At 41.6% G+C, this 24,824-nt stretch overlaps 1 protein-coding gene across 1 annotated transcript in view; it reads right to left on the reverse strand.

Annotated features, from left to right (window-relative positions):
* The window catches only part of LOC309545764 (uncharacterized protein), a gene marked incomplete at its 5' end in the record, with an annotated part of 733,676 nt that overhangs the window by 137,020 nt on the left and 571,832 nt on the right, over positions 1-24,824 (reverse strand). The window contains one exon of the mRNA XM_082245118.1: positions 10,681-11,607. Within this exon, the coding sequence (XP_082101244.1) occupies positions 10,681-11,607 (927 nt within the window). The remainder of the gene's footprint in view (positions 1-10,680; positions 11,608-24,824) is intronic.

The raw sequence follows: 24,824 nt of genomic DNA on the forward strand, positions 1-24,824 counted from the left end.
ATGTAGACAATACAACTTTCACACAAACCAATTAATATACATTTATTGGGATTTTCTCTGAATGTAAGACTTTTTGGGCCTAACCCTTAACATGGGCATTGCAAAAAATAATGAATTGCGGTCATATTGGTCCAAAGACCCGATTCATCATATGTCCGTGTTCTCTGCTGCATCCATCAATGACTGATCAGTGCACCAGCTCACTGCCTGTACCATGTGATCACTGTGACCAATCACAGCAGATCACGTGACATTTGTAAACAATGGATGGCTTTCTTTCATGCCATCCATTGTGTACAATTGTGTAGCTAGCTGTGATTGGTCACACTGATCACATGGTACAGACAGAACCAATCACAGCCCATCTGTACCATGTGATTAAAGTGACCAATCACAGCTAATCTTAACAAAACAGACCAAATTAATCAGTTTCATTCAGTAAAAATGGTTGATCATATTAGTAAAATTTACTGGTATAAACAATCATAATTTGTAAAACAAAAAAAAAACAAAAAATTTGAAAAAAGTAATAAAAACTGATTATTAATAAATATATATTTTTTTACATACTGTCACCAGTCAGTGTCCCTGATCACCATCACAGCCATTATATGATAATGCCGTAGAGCACTGATGACAATATGTTAAAAAATAAATGTTTTTTTTAATTTTCCCAAAAATTGTGACAAAAAATTACAACTTCAAAAAACTTGCCATGCCTCTTACTAAATACATTGGACTTTCTACTTTCCAAAAGGGATAATTTTGGGGGGAGGGGTATTTGTACCATCCTGGCATTTTCAGGCCAGAAGAAATGAGATCAGCCGTCAGTACATCAGGATTGATTGATTTTCAGTAGTTACTCATACAGTACTTTGTAGACTCAATAACTTTCCTACAGACTAAATAATATACACTGATTTGGGTTATTTTCATAAAAAAATTAGCAGAATACATTTTGGCCTAAATTTCTGAAGGAAGATTATTAATTTACAAAATGTTATAATAGTAACAGAAAAGAAAAACTTTTTTTTTTTCCAAAATTTTCTGTAGTTTTTCATTTATTTAGCAAACAATAAAAAACCCAGTGGTGATTAAATATCATCAAAACAACGCTCTGTTTGTGTGAAAAAAATTATAAAATTTCTAATGGGTACAGTAGACCCATTAGACCACGTAATTGTCATTCAAAGTGTGACAGCTCTGAAAGCTGAAATCTAGCCTGGGCAGGAAGGAGGTAAAAGTTCCCGGTACTGAACTGGTTAAAGTAGCACAGTGCTGAATTATAAAACAAGCCCTGGACATGAAGGGGGTAAAACCTTCCAGAGGTCAAGAAATTAATAAATCTTGCTTTAATTGTACACAGTTTGGTTTTAGTTTCCTGTGATTCTTCTTGTAGCTGCAGATCTTCTGAGCTCCAAAAGGTGGCGATCTCACTTATACAGATACAGGAAATCTCTCTGGAAGACAGGAAGTGATGTAGAGTACAGACAGGAAGTGAGTTACAGACAGGAAGTGAGGTATGATATAGAAAGGAAGTGAAGTGAGGTACAGACAGGAAGTGAAGTGAGGTACAGACAGGGTGTGAAGTGAGATACAGACAGGAAGCTCTATGTGAGAGGAATTATAGAGGAGACGTTGCTGGAAGTATCAGTGGAGGAGGTAATGAGATTGTATTTTATCATATCTCCCATCACTCTCCCTTGTAGGACTCCATATTTCTCTGTCCCTCTTTTCGGTCTGATGTACACACAGACATATGAACATACAATATAACGCCACCAAGTCTTCATATCGCTCTCAGATTTCCCTCAGATATCAGATTATTTCATGTACTGAAGTGAAAACACTGATATAAAAGAAAAGTAATGGTGAAATAAAACATATCTGATCACATTGTCACCAACCGTCAGCCCCTCAGCACAGGAGAACAGAGGAACAAACAGGGATGTCTTCAGAATAACAAAAGGTTGATCCGGACGGTTCGTGCCTTAGCCCTGCATTTGATTGGCGCTCCTGCTAGGCTGCATCAGTTGGAGGGATTGTCCCATTTCCATTGGATTGGTCAGAAGCTTACCTTCCATGCATTGAGTTGGGCTCTTTTTCATCTCAGTTGTGGTAAGCGCATAGTGTGACCCTCACTTTTCATCACGGATGGGAAGCACTGCGATGAACGAATCTCTGTCTTGGCTATCTTCATATACTTTAAAAAAGGTGTCTGAAGAAAAAACTACATGCACCCGCCCGGCGCTCTTATATAAATATATATAAATAAATCAATAGATGGTCAAAATATTGTATACTCAAATTATGATGTGCAAACATGCAATAGCAGCCACTGTGAACAGATCACTTCATGAAAAAAATGTGTCCAAATCAGATCACCATACTGGTAACAGTCTAATGTGTAACACACTCAGCAGCGCTTAATCCTCCTATGACAATACAATGAAGGTTCATAATCCAAAACTGTCTCTTTCACCTCAAGAGGTGAAACGATGGTGTCCAATCTTTAAGCAAGGAAATAACTTTAAGGTTGAAATGCTCCTGGCTAAAAAAACACCCGTGTTTCTTAGCTTGAAATCAGCAGCCTTCACCACACCTTTTCGTGCTCCCCTTAGCAATGGACACTCACCACATCTCACACTGATAACAGCCTGTATGCATCAGCTGCATGAGCCCTTGCCCCCGGATAGCGGTCGTCTGCAAACTTCCACACCTCCATTGTCCTCCTGCTTCTAATCAGGGTCAGGTTCCAAGGCTCAGCTCACCAATCCCAATGAAAGCAAACAAGGAACAGAGGATAGTGTAATACTGATATGACTTTATTAAGCACAATCAATCCCCTTACTTCCCTTCACTCAATCTGCTTACATTTGGTAAAACTTGTACAGGCATATAAATAATAGGACCGCGTGTACCATTGCTCGCCGGCCGTAAGCTGACAGTATCTCCTTCACCGAGAGAACGGCAACCTCCGGCTCTGCGCTCGTTCCGGGAACTCACGCTGACAAGCTTGGTCACACAACCGGTCTCCTGGGTAACGACGTACGAGCGTCCTGACGCGTTTCGTCACGTGGGACTTCAACTGAGGACCCTCAACTGAGTATCTTCATATACTATTGGGCTTGTGTACATCTGATTTGTGGTAAGCGCATAGCGTGGTCCTTAAGTTCTCATAGATTGAAGAGCTGTCCATCACGGTGAAGGAATTCCTGTTTCTACACTTTGCACAATCTTTTGGACTGTATTCTTTATTTACATATCATTTGGATGTACATCAATTGATTTATTATTAATATTTATTTTTGATTGCTTCATTCAAGCACAAACTTTGTATTATATGATTCACTATTTGATTGTCTCATTCAATCACATGCTTTTATTTTGCATGTCTCAAATTAGCGCGGCTCCTATTTTATATTCTTTAATTGGTGTGTTCCCACTTCAACTGCTGCTTTGACCTTTTAGTTTTATTTCAGTTGTGTATGCTTCATTTAGCACATAAATTTATTTTCCTTTACAGTGTGTTTAGCGCGGTTATTTTTTTGGTACCCCCAAATAAAAGTTTTCCCTGTAAGGGTCCGGTCACACCAGGAACTGCACGTTTCTCATGAATTTCCACATGTGCGTTTACATGCGTTCCCAGTGCATTTTTTAGCATTGGGAAGGACAGGGGATCAAAGGAGACAAACTTGTGTTTTGTCCCCAGAGTCACATTGCGTTGTGTTTACTCCCATGTACATGCGTTTATGTACTCACAAAATCAGATACTTAAAGACTCATCCAAACCACATGTCAGTGTTTATCATCCACCTGGATGGAGATCCCTCTTTGGATGGGATGATCCCTCTGCACAGTGCTGGACTGTTGAAGCCTGACAGGGAGAGCAGCAGCTGCTGCCGCTATATCACACAGGCAGGCCGCCGCATTGAATTTTTATTTTATTTTTTAATTTTTCATAACCTTGTGACAAAATTGAGATCTGCAAAATACTCCCCATGCCTCTTATCCAATACTTTGGGGTGTCTACTTTCCAAAAGGGGGTGATTTGGAGGGGTTTGTTCTATCCTGGCATTTCAGGACCTCAGAAACTGTGATAGGTAGTGAGGAAGAGAAATACGCCCTTTGGAAGCCTGAAGGTGGTCATTGGATTTTGGGGACCTGTATGTGGCTAGACTGCCAAAAAGTCTCTCACATGTGGGATCCCCATACTCAGGAGAAGTAGCAGAATGTGTTTTGGGGTGTAATGCCACATATATCCATGGCTTGTGTGAGAAATATCTCATTAAAGTGACAACTTTGTGTACAAAAAAGAAAAACTATTTTTTTGTCATATTCAAAAACCTTTTTGCAATAAATAAAATCTTCCATGCACTCACCATGCCTCTCAGAAAATACCTCTGGGGCGTCTACATTCCAAAAAGGGGTCATTTTGGGGGTTTATGTACTGCCGTGGCATTTTAGTACTTCAAGAAATGTGATAGGCAGTCAGAAAGTAAAAGCTGTGTAAATTCCAGTATATATCCCATAGTTTGTAGACTGTATTGTATTCTGCTACATGTCTTTGGTAAAAATATATATATATTTCTTAAATTTATGAAAAAATTAGATTTTATTGGATATTTTTTTTATAATAGAAATTATAAAATGTTTTTTTTTTTTTTTTCCAAATGTATCATTTATATAATAAAAAATAGAAGCCCCAGTAGTTAGCAAATATCACCAAATAATATCTTAGTTTTTGTGAATAAAATGATGTAAAGTTAATTTAGGTACAGCGCTGCATGACCGTGCAATTGGCAGTTAAAGTAGTGCAGTGCAGAATAGTAAAAAATGCCCTGGTCATGAAGGAGGGGGGGGGGGGGGGGGGCTTCTGACGCTAAAGAGATTAAATTGCATTTATGTGCCAAGAAATAACTTTAATGTATTTTTTTACTTAAATTTTGCCTTTTATAAACCATTGCTCTAATATCATGTAACATAAATAAATTAGAACTACCAACATTTTATTCTCTAGGGTGTCTGCTGTCAATAGATATATAATATATTCGGGGTTTTAAGTAATCTTCAGGATATAAAATGATTTTTAAAACATGTAAACAAAAAAATAAAAAACATAAAAAAATGGCTCCAGGACTCAAGTGGACCCTTTATTACACACTGAGTCCAGGAACCCACAGAGAGACCACGTTTCCCCTGACTTCCTCTCCAGGCTGTGATCCCACTCTGGTTGGGCGCCACCTACAGTGGAGGAAGAAGACTGCACCTGCCTACATCTGCTTTATGCTTTGTCTGATCAGGATGACGGGCATTTCTCCCTGAACGCCGAGTGCCCTAAACACGAGGTAAACGTGGTGCAGCATTTAGCCCAGTCCAGCTGTAGTGTAGACTTTGACAGGCTGCAGGCAGGGGGGGTGGACGCTGTACCTGTGCCTACCAGGTGTATTATACCGCCAGCATTGCACACACAGGGGCTGGACCCCCCATGTACAAGGGACCTAAGAGATACAATCAACTTGTCACCCATTCCACCAGACTCCTATAACTGGAAGATTACATTTTTGGGTGGATGTGTTGTAGAAGAACCCAGACCACAGTATTGTGTGGTGAAAATATAATCCAACTTTATTAATCATATATATGTGACACTTTACCAACAGAAGAAAAGAGATAGATTGTTTACATTTCAAGGATATATTTCTACCATTTATATCATCTATGCTAAGAAACTGATTACCATATGACACACCCCCTCATTAATACCGGCCCGCCCACTTATGTAACACTCTAAACATCCAAATCCCTGTAAATTCCCAGAAGACACTTTCATCTTTTATCCATAACAAGCTCATTGGGTAGAAGATAACCCCGAGCCCCTCCTGCTCATTCCCACACAACAAGTCCATGTCACCATCTACAAGGTTAGAGGACCTGAAGGAGAACAAGACCATGACCACCAGGACCATCGCCTGACTGAAGCCATGCTCACATTTCTTTCTAATGCTGCTTTTATGGTCTCCTCAGATACAGATCTGGCAGATGTACATTAGTGTAACCCTTTCACTCAAATCTGTGCTTGACCATCTTTTTTGGGGTACAGAGGTGACATTAGGGGTCTAACGTCTCTTTAAAGAGGACCTGTGACCAACAATATGCTATCACATGAGGGGCTATCAACCCCCTATGTGATAGAAATGAAGTTGAGGGAAAAGTTAAAACAAACTTAAAGTATCACACTGTAAATAAAAAAACACACACAAAAAAAAAAAAATGTACACCCACCCCCCCCCCCCCCCCAGTTCCTGTGTACAGATACGAAACACCAGTGTTGGGTGCGGTTATGTACAGTAGGAAAACAACAATCACACGACACATCTTACATATCGCTGCACACACCAGAGTGAGAGGAATAACTCTAGGGACATCATTCATGGATAACTATTTAAACTGATGATCTGTAAAGGATTTTAGAGCGTCACCTATGGGACATTTTTGGTACTGAAGTTTGTCACCATTTCACAAGTCCATCCAATTTTTAGAGCTTGACATGTTTGGTATCTATATACAAGACACAAACCTCATATTTTATATTTCACTAAAGAAATTGGGTAATAAATTGTGTTTGTGTGCACTAAAATTATCTGCAGTGCTTCTTTTTTTTACCAAAAATGTGCATTTGATAAAAAAAGTTGTGCTAATATTCTCAGACATAAAAAATTAAAACTAACAACATTTTATTCTCTGTGGTCTCTGCTTTCAGAAAATAGAAAAGAAGATTGGGAGTTTTAAATAAGCTTCACGCCTAAAAATTTGAATTTAACCACATGCATGAAAAAAAAAAATAACTTTGGCAGTGAAAGAAAAAACAACAGCAATGTATAAAAATTATTATCAAAACTTTAGTAACAACTAATGGCTTAGGAAGCAAACCCCCCATATTACTCAACCAAGTTCCAACTAAACCCATCCAAGACAATGGATCCCACTTCCTCCCACCCAGGTGCCTGTTGGATCTCCTTTACCTTGTGTAGATATCTCCTTCTGAGATCCTCATGATATAAAATAAATGTACAACACTCTCTATGTGACACCAGATTGTAGACTCCACCTTGTGCTTCCGAGAGATAGTCAGCAGCCATGCAGTTCTGTGACACCACCTTAGGTGATGGAGACACTTCTGCTGTCAGCTCTGCTAGAACATCAATGGTCTCATTGGTTATCTGATCCATGACTCCAGTACACGGGTTCATCTTACTTATCTTAGATTACTTAGATTCCCCATCCCGTCTATGAAGGGATCACTGCATAAAACATTTCCACTCCAGAGAAAATGTTTCTTCTCACTGGAAGGCCAGGGGAGTATTGGGAGAAATTGAGGCTTTCCCTTACAGATATGGGAGGAGCAACATAACCTAAAGTACAGCTATGGGTGGAATTTAAGGGAAAACATTTTAGGGGGCTCCTTTTCAACAAGAAGAAAATGTTATATAACCTATTGAAGGCGCCAACCCAACAAAAATAATCACCAACTGCTTTATGCAAAAATGTATAAAGTAAGGTGCTGTAGGGGTAATAATGATTATGTGATGAAAATATATATGTGTAGAATATAATATAATCCAACTCAACGGTTATATCAAAATCGTGTGACAAAGATAGATTCTAAATAATCAAATCCACATGTAATGGACACAACTACTACAAACATGCAAATAAACGGTGAAATTAAATGTGATATATTCTACACATATATATTTTCATCACATAATCATTATTAGTCCTACAGCGCCTTACTTTATTAATGTTTGTATTAAGAAACAAATGTTATCTGGATGGACTAGGAATCTATTGGAGCAATGTGGATTAAACATGGGTACCTACCCACGGGGTTCAACTTTTTGGATTTGGGAGAAACATTTCACATAGTTTCCTAAATTCCATTAATGACACCGACAAGGGGGACTTACATTACTAACAATAGGAGAGCCAATCACAGGCCAGTAACATTTAATGGTTTCTCAATGTAATTGCAAAATGTATCCTAATATGAGTTTGTAGTCCCTTCTACTACAGGAAACATGCGGGCAATCATTTACACCTTTTACAGCAGGACAGTAAATATCAGAACACAATTCATACATAAGACCAACAGCAGGAAGTCTGCTAACTTAATGTGTAATGCAATCTGTCATTATCATTCCCAGAGTTCCCTCTGCAACATCGTTTTATCACCTGTTATCCTGTCTGTAGATCTGTTATTTTCCCACCTTCTGTAACAGGGTGACAACCCCCATCATTCTGCAGTAAGATTACACAGCAGCGTTGTCACCCTGTACAGGACAAGTAAAGCCCAACTTCAGCTAACGCAGCAACAGGTTTTTTTACGGTTCAAACCACCATATGTATGAAGTACGAGGAAGTAGATAAAAGCAGATCTATTGGGCTTGTGAACAGGTAATAAATTGTTACAAGGGGAGACTCAGAAAAACAAACAGCGCGATGCTAATGACAGATTGCACCATTTATGTAATTATTGTTTTTGCCCGTGGTAGTCCCAATGTCCTAATGTTTCCAGAGACTAGAATTGCTCATTGTGAGCTTTACCTTAAAAAGAGACCTATCCATTCTGAATCATTAACCACTTAAGCCCCGGAAGATTTTACCCCCATTCCGACCAGGGGGTATTTTGCGATTCGGCACTGCGTGACTTTAACGGAGAATTGCGCGGTCGTGCGACGCTGTACCTAAACGAATTTGGCGTCCTTTTTTTCCCACAAACAGAGCTTTCTTTTGGCGGTATTTGATCACCTGTGCGATTTTTTGATCACGCGCTATAAACAAAAAAAGAGCGTCCATTTTGCAAAAATAGCAATATTTTTCCCTTTTTTTTATATGAAATTCCCCCAAAAAAAAATGTAAAAATCAAAATTTTTTAAAATTTTCGGCCAATTTGTTTTATGCTACCTATGTTTGGTAAAAAAAATCGCAAAAAGCGTATTTTGATTGGTTTGCGCAAAAGTTATTGTGTTTACTAATTAAGGGAAAGATTTTTGTCATTTTTGTTGTTTTTTTTTTTAACGCGTAATGGCGACGATCAGCGATTTTTTTTGCGGTACTGCGACATTGCGGCGGACAGATCGGACCCTTGACTGACATTTTTGACACTTTTGGGGTTACCAGTGACATTTCTACAGTAATCAGTGCTATACATATGCACTGTTACTGTAAAAATACACTGGTAGTGAAGGGGTTAACTTTATTTGAGAGGGAGGGGCTGTGTGTGTCCCTAGGGGCGTGATTCTAACTGTGATTGGCTGGGGCTTCAGCTGTATGCAGAGTGATCAACGGATCTACATAGTAGATCCAGATGATCAGCTCTCATACAGCGAGGAGAATGACAGGCAGCTTGTTTACACAAGCTGCCTGACTTTCTCCCTCTCCCCCGCCGATCGCAGAGTGGCCGGCGGACATCGGGTCCGCCGGTCACATGCGCGGGGGGGTCCGTGACCACTCGGGAGCGGGAGCGCGCCTCCGGGGGCGCGCGCTCGCTCCCTAGACCCTCACAAGCTAGTGACGTAGACCTACGTCACTTTGCCTGTGAGGGGCTGACCGCCGACGTAGATAGTCGTGCGGCGGTCGGCAAGTGGTTAAAGTGAACCCCTATTGGATGAATTTAAGTCCCCAGAATTTGTAGAAATGTGTCCACACGCTTAGAACTTGGTAAGCTCAGATCTCTTGTAGTTGTAATGTGTGAATAGTCTATGGAGATGAGTGATATTTGGAAAGAGGAAAAAGATAACAATCCACTCTTCACCCGGTGGAATCCCTGAGACTTTCAGCAGAGCCAAATGGAACACAAGTGGCCAATGAACTTAAGTGGTTCTGTGGAATGCATCCCATAAACAGCAGCAACTCAGGGTCAGAAGGCCTATGGCAGCTTAGGAAGTTGCCTTTTCACCAAACAGAGACTTCTCCCTGGCTTGTGTCCTGGCCACAGACCTGCCTGCAATGCTGCCATCCATGAGAGAAGATGAAATGTGGAAAGGAGGTGTTGATCATGGAAGGAGAGGTGTAATATGAAATGGGAACTTTGGAGAAGGTTTGCTTAGCTGGTGCCCTCAAGCCTAGCTGATGATCTATCAAAAGTTAGAAGAACCGGGAATGGGCTCTCCCAATTATGCTTCAGAGGCTTGGCAAGATGCCATTGGGCCCCATCTTGGTCTCTGGTACTGAAGCAGTGTTGGTCATGGATTAGCTCAGATTTTGGCAATGAAGAAAACACATGAGAACACAGCCCAGTTATTACATGTTCAGTCAAAGCTGCATAAAAAAGGATAAAGATGAGAATCATGAGGAAATCAGTTCAGTCATTGATGCTTTTCTAAAAAAATGTCTCCATGTGTGTGTGTGATGGACATAAGCACTAAACTCAAAGCATCCATCCATTACATTCCAGTTTGCTCACATTTTTTTAAAGTAGCATTTTATTTTTACTTCTTCCCTAGCTTGTGGGATGACATTGGGGCTGTGAAACTAATAGGACATCTGCAGCTCCTTTAATATTCCCCCTTCTCTGTAGCTGAAACTTGTGAATCCTCTAGTGATAGATTAGCCCGGCATTAACTGTGGAAGCTTTGTCACATTCAGAGCATGAAATGCCTTCTTTCCAGTGTGAACCATCTGGTGTCTGATAAGCTTTGCCTTCTCTGTAAAAGCTTTGTCACATTCAGAACATTGATATGGCTTCTCTCCAGTGTGAACCATCTGGTGTCTGATAAGCTTTGTCTTCTGTGTGAAAGCTTTGCCACATTCAAAACACTGATATGGCTTCTCTCCAGTGTGAACCATCTGGTGTCTGATGAGATTTGCCCTCACTGTAAAAGTTTTGCCACATTCAGGACACTGATATGGCTTCTCTCCAGTGTGAATCCTCTGGTGCTTGATAAAATCTGACTTCTGCCTAAAGGCTTTTACACATTCGGAACATTTATATGGCTTCTCTCCAGTGTGGACCCACTTGTGTGCTATAATATCTGACTTCAGGGTAAAAGCTTTGTCACATTCAGGACACTGATATGGCTTCTCTCCAGTGTGAACCATCTGGTGTATGATAAGCTTTGCATTCTCTGTAAAACCTTTGTCACACTCAGAACATTGATATGGCTTCTCTCCAGTGTGAACCATCTGGTGTCTGATGAGCTTTGTCTTCTGTGTAAAAGCTTTGCCACATTCAAAACACTGATGTGGCTTCTCTCCAGTGTGAATCTTCTGGTGTCTGATAAAACCTGACTTCCGCCTAAAAGCATTGTCACATTCAGAACATTTATATGGCTTCTCACCAGTGTGGACCCTCTGGTGTGCTTTAAGATCTGACCTCTGGGTAAAAGCTTTGTCACATTCAGAACACTGATGCGGTTTCTCTTTAGTGCGAACCACCTTGTGTATGATGAGCTTTGCCTTCTCTGTAAAACTTTTGTCACATTCAGAACATTGATATGGCTTCTCCCCAGTGTGAACCATCTGATGTTTGGTAAGCTTTGTCTTTTTTATAAAAGCTTTACCACATTCAGAACACTGATATGGCATCTCCCCGGTGTGAATCCTCTGGTGTATGATAAAATCTGACTTCCGCCTAAAAGCTTTGTTACACTCAGAACACTGATATGGCTTCTCTCCAGTGTGAATCCTCTGATGCGCTATAAGATCTGACTTCTGAGTAAAAGCTTTGTCACATTCTGAACACTCATACGGCTTCTCTCCAGTGTGAATCCTTTCATGTACGATAAGCCGTTGCCTCACTGTAAAAGCTTTATCACATTCATAACATTGAAAACGCTTCTCCCTATTGCAAGCATTATGGTTTGTGATAATTTTTGTATTCATTGTAAAACCGTTGCCACAATCCAGACAAAAAGTAGCTACTGAAATGACTTCTCTTACGAATACATGAGTTGGACTTTACTGTAAATACATTGTCACTTCCAGAACACTGAAATGACTTCTCTCTTCTTGTCCTCTGAGGCTGGATCAATGTTGAAGAGGAACCAATACTTTTACAACATTTAGAACACTGATATGATGTGTGTCCAGTGTGAATCCTCCAATGAACTGCATCAAAAGCTTTCAGTCACTTAAGACACCCATATGCCTCATTTCCAATATGACTTAGTTGTATTGTTGAAGACCAACATGACCAAAAACATGGTTCATAAATCCACCTGTAAAAAAAATAAAAGTCAGAATTCAATAAAAAGGGTTAAATGAAGTTTCTTTCTTTTTTAAATTCATGAATAAATGTATCTAATAAATAGAAACAATAAGTACAATATTATACATGTTTAAATGTTTGTATTTTTTTATTGAGGACACTATATTATTCCCATTGTCTGGTAAAATTGACCGTTTATTACAATTTCCAGCAGGAGAATCTCATTCTTTGTTCTAATTCAAAGAAACGTGCAGAATATTGTCAGGCAAATGTAATTTGGTTCAATTTGCAGATGCATTTGGAAAATGCTTCTAAAAATCCAAAAATTGGGGGTGTGGCCAGCACCTGAGGAGTATGGCTGCTTTGCAGCAGAGCTCTGTTCCTCAGCAGTAAACCGGAACTATTTCTACAGACCCTGGGTCTCGGAACATGGTGGTTTCAATGCCCAGACCGTCAGGCACCTTCAGGCAGCATTTCCAAAAAATGAAAGGACACTGGAAAACTCGGGTGAATGATGGACTTTTCCCAGCAGCCCTGCTGTCAGCACAGCCAAGATGGCGCTGGTGAGCATGCAGAGGAACCACATATTAAAGCACAGGGACACAGGGATAGCTCCCAACGCTTTTCAGCCCCGGCCACATACAGAGAACAACTTCCACTCCCAGTCCTCTTCATCCTCCTCCAGCCCAGTAACAGCAAAACAACAAAATTACCAGCACTACACAGCTGAAGGAGATATGGGAGGCCTGGAAGCTTCTCTTAATGATACAAGGGAACTCCAGGACTCCATCTTGGAGTTTTCCACCAAAGACAAGACCAGCCAGTTTTAAATACAACCTTGCTTGTTTCACTGCGCAGCACAATCCATGCAGATATTTTATCCCTCACAATTCATTTTAAATCTGAAATGGAAGAAGTCAAGGGCAGAGTCACCCATATTGAAAATAAATGGGGGAATTCGCTGAAACAGTTAACAAAATAATAGATGCCCACAGTGTCTTGGAGGATGAATTACAATGCATTAAGGACAAAATGGCAGATTTGGAAGATCGATCAAGAAGAAACCATATTAAAATCTGTGGACTACCAGTAACGGTCAAAACACCAGGCCTTCATGATCACTTCCAAACCATCCTAAAATAAGTACTCCTTGACATTCCTGTTACAGAATTGGTTATTGACAGGATCCACAGACTACCCAAGCCAAGACATCTCCCGGACCACTTACCAAGGGTTACAATTGTTCCACATCCACTTCTATCAAACTAGGGAAAAATTCCTTATGCACAAAAGAAACCTAGATAACATGCCTCCATGCACTCAGGGCCTTTCATTCCTTCCAGATCTATTTGCATACACAATGCAAAGAAGAAATATGGCTACCATTACTAAAACTTTAAGGAACCATCAGATTATGTACCGGTGGACATATCCAGCCAAACTCCAAATTACCAAAGATGGAAAAATTGTCACCATCGCTTCGGTAGAAGAAGGCATCCACAAAGATTGGAACTGCTGGAATCAGATGAAGGCCCTTCGACAGCAACTTCTTCATCCCAACCACAACCACCTAATTGGCACAGTGCAGCGGATGGTTGAAGACCGAGGCCACATTATTATCCTACCTCTTAATCACAGCTCTGGTAAGCTCATGGAACTCACCACAGTTTTGTTTTTCCTCCCCTTTCACATTAGTGGGAAAATTCTCCCCTCAGATTCTACTAGAATCATCTCTTTTTACTGTTCTGCACCAGGAATTATTTTTGTTCATTTTTACTGGTGTTTCTCAAACATTTCTTTAAGCCTAAATAAATGTTCTAGCATTTCAGGAAACTATATTTCTGACATCACTATCAATTTAAGACCAGTGTGCTCCTTAGGCCCCTTTCACACAGGGGAGTCCGTCGGCGGACTCCGTTTTTCTCAGCGGGGGATTGATCCGCCGATCCCCCTCTGAGCAGGCAGATGGCAGCTCAGTCTCCGCGCTGTGTGCGGAGATAGAGCTATCAAGTCTCCGCTGTTCTCTATGGGGGAATCGGATGAGATCGGACCGGCTGTCCGTTCTCATCCAATCCAATCCGCTGGATGGATAGAAAATAGGGTTTCCATCCAGATTTGATGGATCGGATTGGATCGGACGTCAGCGGACTTGTCTCCACTGACATCCGATGCCCCATAGAGATGCATGGGGCATCTATTCAGATTTGCCTGAAAAACAAACAGGCAGATCTGAACGGTCCGCCTGTGTGAAAGGGGCCTTAAAGACATCCTCTTTACTACCCATTACAGGCATACTGACTGACCTCCTCAAATTAACAGTCACACAGATTATACCCCAAAACCTTATTCACGACACTAAAACCTGAAGGGTTTCTCGTCATTGGCGGTTCTTAGTTCAACACAATATGGGGTTCAGAATTGCCTTCTTCAATGTAAGAGGGTTCAACAGCCCTGCTAAAAGAAGCATGATATGAAAGGAGACACGCCTTCTGCAGTGCGATCCGCTGTGTCTTCAAGAAACGTATTTCTCCTCTAAAAATCCACCGAAGCTACAACATCCCCGATTCCCCAAAATGTACTGCTCCAACGCTCACAAAAGAAGAGAGGGGTTGCTATCCTTAACCACTTAAGCCCCGGAAGATTTGGCTGCTCAAAGACCAGGCCCTATTTTGCAATTTGGAACTGCGTGATTTTAACGGATAATTGCGCAGTCGCGCGATGCTGTACCCAAACAAAATTGACGTCCTTTTTTTTCTCACAAATAGAGCTTTCTTTTGGTGGTATTTGATCACCTGTGCGATTTTTATTTTTTGCGCTATGAACAAAAAAAGAGCGACAATTTTGAAAAAATAACAATATTTTTCAAATTTATTTTATATGAAATCCTCCAAAAAAAATGTAAAAATCAAATTTTTTAACATTTTAGGCCAATTAGTTTTCTGCTACATATGTTTGGTAAAAAAAAATCATAATAATCAATATTTTGATTGGTTTGCGCAAAAGTTATTGTGTTTACTAACTACGGAAAAGATTTATGTCTTTTTTTTTTTTTTTACTAGTAATGGCGGCGATCTGCGATTTTTTTTGCGGGACTGCGACATTGCGGCAGACAGATCGGACCCCTGACTGACATTTTTGACACTTTTGGGAGTACCAGTGCCATTACTACAGTAATCAGTGCTATAAATATGCACTGTTACTGTCAAAATGACACTGGCGGGAAGGGGTTAACTTTATTGGTGATCAAGGGGTTAACTGTGTCCCTAGGGGTGTGATTTTAACTGTGGGGGGCGTGGCTTGTGAAGTAACCACAGAGACATACAATCCTACATAGCAGGATCGTATAGTCTCTGCACTTACATCAGGGAGAATGACAGACAGCTGTGTTTACATCAGCCGTCCGTCCTTCTCCCTCTCCTGCGGGAGATCGCAAGTGACCGGTGGACATCAGATCCGCCGATCACTCGCGCGGGGATGCCTGTGAATGAGCGGGGGTGGGAGCGCGCCCCCGGAGGCGCATTCTCGCCCCCTACAGGCGGCTGAGCGAGTGACGTACCCCTACGTCACTTTGCCCAGCAGCGGCTGCCTGCCGCAGTATATCTGCGGTGGGCGGTCGTTATGTGGTTAATAAAGACAAGGTTTCTTTTAAGCCTATCCACACAGAAATGAATGCTAACGGTAGATATATCATACTTATCTGTGAAATTATCAATGTTATGTATACTATAAGGAATGTATATTTACCAAATGGGAAACAAATAGCTTTCGTAAAGAAAGTATGGAAACTGGCACACGGCTTGAAGCAGGGGTATGTTGTTCTGTGTGGCCATTTCAATGTCATTCCCAACAATCAGTTGGATGTCTCTGATTCTTCTCACAATCGCCATAACAGAGCAAACCTCTCACATTTTATGTCATCAATAAACCTTCATTATATGTGGAGATGTCAACACTCAATGGAAAGGGACTACTCCTATTTCTCAGGTGTGCATCAAACATATTCGAGAATTTACCTTTTTTAGTCTACAAATTTCTCTTGCAAAATATTAGTTTGTCATCTATACATACTATTACATGGTCTGACCACACCCCAATATCGATTAATGTGGAGGGATCCTGCATGGATGCAGGGCGAACAGGTGGAAAAATGATGTCTTTATTTGAACATCCAGACCACAAAACAAACGTTTCAGAAACATTACAAGAATTATTTCACATTAACGCTCTCAAAGCATACATGAGAGGGATACTTATAAAACTTAGTGGTATAAATCAAGAAGCAACAAAGTCAGAAACTCAATGACCTATTATCTAAAATTGGGGATCTGGAAAAAACAAATAAAAAATCTCCCAACCATACAGTTAGCTCGCAGCTTGACAGGAACTTTGTCTTCTCCTCATATCTCAACACAATAACACTATGCGAAGGTGGAAATCACATTTTTACTGTCTTGGAGATAAAGCAGGCAAGCTAATGGCAAATCAAGTATAAATAAAAGCTATCAATCAAACAATACCTTATTTACATCATCCCACGTCTGGCAGTAAATTGATCAACCCAAAAGAGATTGCCAACGCTTTCCGAGACTACTAAGGTAGCTTATATACCTTAAAAGAGAATATAGATGTACCTCAACCAACCTTTTGCCTCAATTCAAAGTTCTTTAGACTCCATCTCTTTACCCACACTAGACAAGGAACAATCATCGAGTCTTAACACACCGATATCTGAAAAATAATTACAGAACATTATGTTATCACTCCCACACAACAAATCCCCGGGCCCGATGGGTTCTCCTCTGAAGCTTTCCATACTATTTTGAACCCTCATCTAGCAAAGGTCTACTAAGCTGCTGACTTCAAAGCTTCATTTCCCTCAGAAATGTTATCTACTACATAACGTTACCTAAACCTGGCAAGACCCCAGATACACCACACAATTTTAGACCTATTTCACTGTTAAACGTGAAACCTAAAAATTATGCTAAAATTATTGCAAATAGGCTTTCCCGTCTCTTATTCACTTTGGTGAAACAAGACCAAGTAGGTTTTATCCCAGGTCAACAGGCACCCGATGCCACACAGAATCAGCAATCTTTTACATCTAGCAGAAACTTCTAAGGTTCCTTCTCTGCTCCGGTCCCTGGACACAGAGAAGGTCTTTGATAGAATTCACTGGGGGTACATGAAACAAGTGCTACAAATTCAGTATTTCAGGAGAAATGTGTTCAGCTATACTTGCTATTTACACCAACCCCACTGCCTTTGTATTTATGGAAGGTATGTTCTCAGATAGCTTCAGCATCATCAATGGAACGAGTCAAGGATGCCCATTATTACCGCTGATATTTGCATTGTTAATGGAGCCTCTAGCAGAAAAAAAGGATCCCACCCAGATATTTCAGGTATTTCCTCTACACAACTCTCACTCTATCACCCTATTTGTGGATGATGTGATCCTCTCTCTCCTAAACCCAAGTAAGTCCCTTCTAGCAGTACATAACATACTAACACAATTTAACCACTTCTATACCGGGCACTTTTACCCCCTTCCTGCCCAGGCCAATTTTCAGCTTTTAGCGCTGTTGCATTTTGAATGACAATTGCGCGTACCTCAACCAAATTTATGTCATTTTTTTTCCCACAAATAGAGCTTTCTTTTGGTAGTATTTGATCACCGCAAGGTTTTTTTCTTTTTTGCTAAACAAATAAAAATAGACCGAAAATTTTGAAAAAAAAAAAAAAAAGTTTTTTTGTTTATGTTATAAAATTTTGTTAATAGATACATTTTTTCCTGTGCTGATGAGCACTGACGAGGCCACACTGACAGGCACTGATGAGGGGGCACTGATGGGGTTGCACTAATAGGCAGCACTAATGGACACTGGTATGCAGCACTGATGGGCACTGATATTTGGCACTGATAGGTAGCACTGATATGTAGCATTGGTGAGCACTGATAGGTGGCACTGATGGTCAGCACTTATAGGTGGCACTGATGGGGACTGATAGGCGACACTGATGGGCACTGATAGGTGGCACTGGTGGGCAATAATGGGCACTGGTGGGAGGCACTGATAGATTGCAATGATGGGCACTGGTGGGCGGCACTGATTGATGGCAATCATGGGCAGCTCTGATAGGGAGAGCACTGAAAGGGTCCCTGAGCCCTGATTGACATCCCTGGTGGCCATGGGTGGGCAATCCCTGGTGGCTCTAGTGGCACCCCCCCAAGGGTCTGCACTGATATTCAGATTACCAGCACAGACCCCCCTCCCCCTGTCAGGAGAGCTACAGATCGGCTCTCCTCTACTCGAGCCTGTCAGGCACTTCCTATTTACAATGTAATCAGCTGTGATTGGACACAGCTGGTCACATGGTAAAAAGCCTACATTATTAGGCTCTTTACGGGGATCGGAGATGCGGTAAGTCAGACTGACACACTGCACCATCGATCTGGCGCGCAGAGCAGTCTATCCTGCTGGACGTCATATGATGGCCAGTCAGGATAGTGCAACCACTTTGCCGATGTCATTCTGCTATAGGGTGGGCGGCAAGTGGTTAACAAGATTTCATACTATAAAATCAATGCTTCTAATTCCAACATACTGGCGATAGCTGTAGATGAAAACACCAAATGATACCTGAGCTCACAAATTCCGTATCCATGGACCAACAAATCCATACAATGCCTAGATATTCACTTAGTCAGCCCAAGTCATAATCTATACAAAATAAATGACATCTCTCTAATCTCCTCAATCCAAAAAGAGCTGAATTGGCTTAAATCCTTTTAAAATTAGCAGCCTACAAAATGCTCATACCACTGAAAATCCTATAATATTTCAGAGCACTACCAATCCCAATAACGACCTCATTCTTTAAAACTATGCAGGCACAACTTAACAAATTTATTTGGGCAGATAAGAAACCAAGATTCTCCCAAGCTATTTTACTGAAGCACAAAAAAGTTGGTGGCTTTCTTATGTTGCAGGACTATCATAGAGCATGTATCCTTGATCAAATTAAGTTCTGGTTCCAAATATCTCCATTAAAACACTAACCTCACTAGAAAGGGACTGATTATCCCATAAGTCTCTGTATTCCAAACTTCAAGCTTCCTCATTATCATAACAAATATTCACATCCTACTATACAAATAGTATTAGATACCTGGAAAAGGTTCTGTTCCACTAACACTCCAACATTAAGTATGGCGATATCCCTACGTCCCTAAGATCTTTGAAAGTACATAAATCAGATCTACCCTTCACCATTTAGGAACATAAAGGAATCCATTTAGTGGCCAATCTGCTAAGAAATGGAAACATTATCTCATTCTCTAGACTCTCTCAGAAGAACTCATTACCATCTACAGAAGAATATGTCCGTACCAGAATAGCATTGATTCTTAAAATTCACACTTTAATTCCTACTAAAGTTCCTCATAAAGCTTCATCCTTTTGGAACAACCAACTTAGCAACACAGAAGGGATATCTCTCTTTTACAACCTACTGCAACAAAAAAGACACACACATTTCAAACCTCTCCTCTGGCAAAGGTGGGAATTAGACCTTTCCTCAACTTTCATGGAGGATCAATGGAAAAAGGCTTTACTGTATAACCAATGCTTCACAAGGTCAGCAACATACTGGGAAATTGTGCAAAAATGACATCTCAGATGGTATTTTACCCCATATATCATAGCCAAATTTATATCACATGGCTCTAATAAGTGCTGGCGTGGTTGCAGCAAAGTTGGAACCTTAACTCACATGCTTTGGGCCTGCCCAAACCTTAAAGTTTTTGGAAAGCAATTTTTTTTATGGTGCTCTCACTACAATATTCGGCTTTTACCATATTTGAATAAGGACAAGACTATGTTTTAGACTAATGCAACCAGGTTACCATTTAAATATACTTGACTTAGTCTTTGTTTTTTTTTTATAATACTATATTGTACAAGTTATTATTTTTCGTCAGATTTTACTTTTCATCTGTTCTAAGCCACAGGGCTGTAGTAACATCAGCTTTATTGTTGTACACTGTCTGTCCCAAGACAATTTTTACTACTACTCACATTATCTGATATGTTATTATACTTCATGCCATTGTGCATTGTATGTTGAAAATACTTCAATAAAAACTATTTGGAAGTAAAAATCCCAAACATTCTGACTTAAAGTGATTGTAAAGTCTCATTAAAAATAAACAAATAACAAACATGTTATACTTCTCTCCTCTGTGCAGTTGGCTTTGCACAGGGCAGCCCAGATCCTCTTCTTCTCGGGTCCCTTGTTGCTGCTCCTTGATCCTCCCTCCTGTTGAGTGCCCTCACAGCAAGCAGCTTGCTATGGGGGCATGTGAGCTGAGCTGCAGCTCCATGTGTCCATTCAGACACAGAGCTGCAGTTCTTCCCTGCCCCCTTTCTCTGCTGATTGGCTAATTGACTTTGATTGACAGCTGCAAGAGCCAATGGAGCCGGGGCTGTGTCTCAGCCAATCAGAAGGGAGACTCCCAGATGGCTGAGGGACTCCTGGACATCGCTGGACAGAGATGGGGCTCAGGTAAGTATTAGGGGGTGCTGGGGGGGGGGGGCTGCTACACACAGAAGGCTTTTTATCTTAATGCATAGAATGCATTAAGATAAAAAAAAACTTCTGACTTTACAACTCCTAAATGCAAACCCCACTGATATCAATAGGAGGTGAATCTTCAAAATCAATTCTCTCAATTTTCAAAGCTAATTATTCCTAAATTATCTTCCTTGTACTTCAGGAATATGGGGGAGATCTTTCTTTTCTTAATATCATTAACCCTGGAAATCCACAGACACACTGTAGGGGATCCATGGATCTCCATTTCAGTGGGATAGAAGATCTGACCACACCTATAAGGGGAATGAGCAGAGATTTTTTTATTTCAGGTCTTAGAAAGGGGGGTCATGTGTAGAAGAAAAGCTGAAAGCCCTCCCCAGGGATATTCTGGTTAGATGTTTGGTAAGTCTTTGGATTTCTCTCCAAAAATGGCGTAACCATGGACATTCCCAGAATATATGTAATAGAGTTCTCCTGGCATTATTTCACCTCTAACAGGTAGGAGAGGTTGTGGGGAAATGTTTGAGTAAAAGAGTGGGGACTGTATACCATCTGGTCAGAATGTTATATCCGGACTCCTGGACACTGCTGGGAAAGGAGGATTTGTGAGTAAAGAATAGGATATGAGATCTTTCTGTCTGGGTGAATGTATGACCCAAATCTCTTCCCATTTCAGAAGGAATGGGGGTGTGATATCTTTGTATGAATTGGTAAGGAAGTGATGGGATATGTAAAGGGTGTGACATGCTGACCGACTCCATCTTTATTCAGGCATCATGCAGGAATACATTGTCACCTGACCTGGCTGTAGATCTCATTAATAAACGTCTCATCAATAAACACTTGAGCTGATGAGTGGATGTCCAACTGAATTGGTGAAGGGACACTTGGATGTGGAATCTGCACTGGACCATACCAGGCTATTTGCCCTCCACATGAGAAGGGCACCCTGGAAGGCACCATGTCCCCATGTTGGTAGGGACAAGGTCTCTTCTCCACAACTTGTGCCCATTGGTTGTGAGGGTCTGTTGGGGAAATCTGGAAGTTCCCTTTAAAATGGGGGGCCCCAGGTATCCTGCTCCCTCTGCATGAATGAGTGGGGGGTACATAATATGCCTGGTTAGCCATCTAAAACAAAAACTCAACACAACACAATTACAAAGTCAAAACAACAGCAAAAACACAAAAATAATAATTATTCATGGCATCCAGCAATGTAGAGCCAAAGAAAAACATGCAGACCATCACCAGACAGAATCTCGCTACAAATTACATTTCCCAAGCCACCAGCTTAAAATGAAGTAAGGGGTTCCCAGGTGAAGTTATTTCACCAAACTGACCAAATTTCACTACTTCATCCCTAAATCACATACTCCTGGTCACCTGTGTCCTAGAACCCAGTGACTCTGTATAGTGAAGTGTTATTGGTTGCTCTGATGCAAGCATTTGCTTTGCAGCCGCCTTCACCCCAGCAACCAATGACCTAATTGGTTGCTAGGATGCAGGGGGCCAGTCTACACAGCATCCTTGATTGCTAGGATGGTGATGGCTGCCAGCATCCCATCCACCAAACTGGAAGCTGTTATTTAGCTGCTATTTAGCTGCAGTAGAAGTAGAACTAAATAAATGAGTTCTGGCTGCAGCAGAAGTTTTACAGGTGGGTGGACAGAATAGACAATATGGCTGATACATTAACCTTGTAAAACTTAGAGAATGTTAAAGGAAGACCGGGCCTTACAGATCTGAGACATAGAAACCTGATGATGAAAAGCCCAAGAAGTGATCACTACTCTAGTAGAGTGGGCTGTAATAGGAAAATGAGGCACTTTATCACACAACTCATAGACCTGCAGAACAATTATTTTAATCCACTTAGAACCAATCATATTCTCTTAGTAATACAGTAAACCCCCCTCCATTGTGTGGGTTACGTTCCGGACCCAGCCGCGAAAAGTGAAATTCCGCGAAATAGGAAAACCCTATTAAAATGCATTGTAGGCATGTTTATTTTACTGTCACTGTACGTGTAGAAGCATTTTAAGGTCTTTAAACACACTTTTAAAACAATAGAAACTCATTTAAACACATAAAAGATACTAAGAGACATAGCAAGAGCTATGGAAAACACAAAAATATTTCATTTTTAATGATTTATATAGTAAAATAACATTACAAAAAAAAAACGCGAATTACCGGGACCGCAAAAACTGAACCGCGATGGAGCGGGGGATTACTGAAGTGGATCTGAAAGAGTGAAAACCTCTTTTTAGGACATTCTGGAATAACAAACATGGAATTAATCTGTAAAAAAAGGCATTGGCCAAGAGGTGAACCCTGACCGTCCCCACCACATCCAGACAATGGGGAGAGACCTACTCGGAGTGAACTAGTGCCAGACACAGGGAGGGTAACAGGGAAGCAGTGGGGGAGGACAGAGGGGCAGTGATGGGACAGAGGGGTAGACAGGGGGACAGAGAAGTGGAAGGACAGAGGGGTGGACGGGGGGACAAAGGGGACAGTGGGGTGAATTGGGAGATGATTACCTGGCTGATGCGGTCCTTTTCTGGAGGTTGATGTGGAGCTCCTCTGATGAGTCTTTTAGTGTTGGGGTCTCTTTATGGATTGTCCCTCTTGGCTCCTTTGACTTCTGTTGGGCATCTCTGATGGAAGCTGTGCAGTGTCGGCTCAAGAGTCGTGGAATGTGACTTCTGACTCTTCCCAGCACGGTGACCGGACATGAAGGGGGAAATCTCTCCCAACTCTCGGCTTCTCTTCCTCCTGCTCACAAGTGTCCACAATCAGGGGAAAGTTCCCCTTAAAGTGTCATTCCACCTTGTGGGGGGTCCTAGGCCTGCAATGTGCAGACTGTAGACATGAAGCTGATTCTGCTCTGACCTGTGTGAGGATCTTCTCTGTCTCTCCTCCGTGTCCCCGATGGAAGATGGAGGCTTCTTTTTTTCTTTTTAAGCCCGTAGCGTGTGCAACACACTCAAAAGACTCCACCCGGTGCATAAAAAAGTGCACACACACAAAGTGAGAACACAAAAAAGCACAGGGTGTGCGACAACGTATGGTCTTCCCTCCAAAGAGGTAGGACCCGAAACCTCAATCCCCCGGGGCGCAAGACTCCTGACAGGGACATAAGGTACTCATGGTCTGTCTGGCCGAAACCAGACCGACCCCGTTCTTCAGGGGGACTGCCGAAACAGCCCCCACCGAGTACTAAGTAGGGCTCCCCCGAAGGGAGACCCCATGGGAGAGGGCGAACTAAGCCAAAAGGCCATATCCACCCCCTCCCAAGACTTAAGGCTGGGCCCGAGGACCCACACACTCCAGTCTGTGCAAATAAAGAAAAAAGGTGACAGTGCAGTGACAAACTCCAAAGAAAAGGACAAACAAACAAAGAAGTGGGGAAGTGGGGAAAGTGCGATGGTGCCATGTGAGGGACCAAGGCAGGCCTTCCAGCCGGAATAAAAAATTCCTCTGGTGCAAGCCAAAAGGCCTGTCCCAAGAGGCAGGTGTGAAAAAGGTGTGCATAGTGCAGTGACCAAGGTGCCGAAAAAACTCACAGCGAGCTGCCCCTCACCAGTGAGAAATTAAGGCACCCCTGAGCTGCCACCCCAGGGGCACTTACACTACGGGCTTTTTCAATCTCAGCCCCCCTTTTGTCAAACACTTTCAGTTTGTATGCAGTCAGGCCGGCCCTTACACCACATAGGTAAAGGTTATCTACAGGAGATTGAACAGGAAAATTGTATAATGTGTGGCCAATCTAACGGTTGGGGAGCAGTCTAGTAATCAGCACACACTTCTGGGGTTCCTCCATCTACCCTACAAGCTAGAATCCTTCTGTTACACCCTCTTCCCACTATCCATGTACACCCCCACACCACACACGGGACAGGGGGACAGGAAAGTGTGTGTGTGTGTGTGTGTGTGTGGGGGGGGGGGGCGTGAGAGTGCCCATTATCCATGGTCAGTGTGGGGGAGGGAAGCCTGCTATTGTTATCAGTTA

This window comes from Pelophylax lessonae (assembly GCF_965119305.1).
Source record: "Pelophylax lessonae genome assembly, chromosome: 2".
Taxonomy (NCBI): domain Eukaryota; kingdom Metazoa; phylum Chordata; class Amphibia; order Anura; family Ranidae; genus Pelophylax; species Pelophylax lessonae.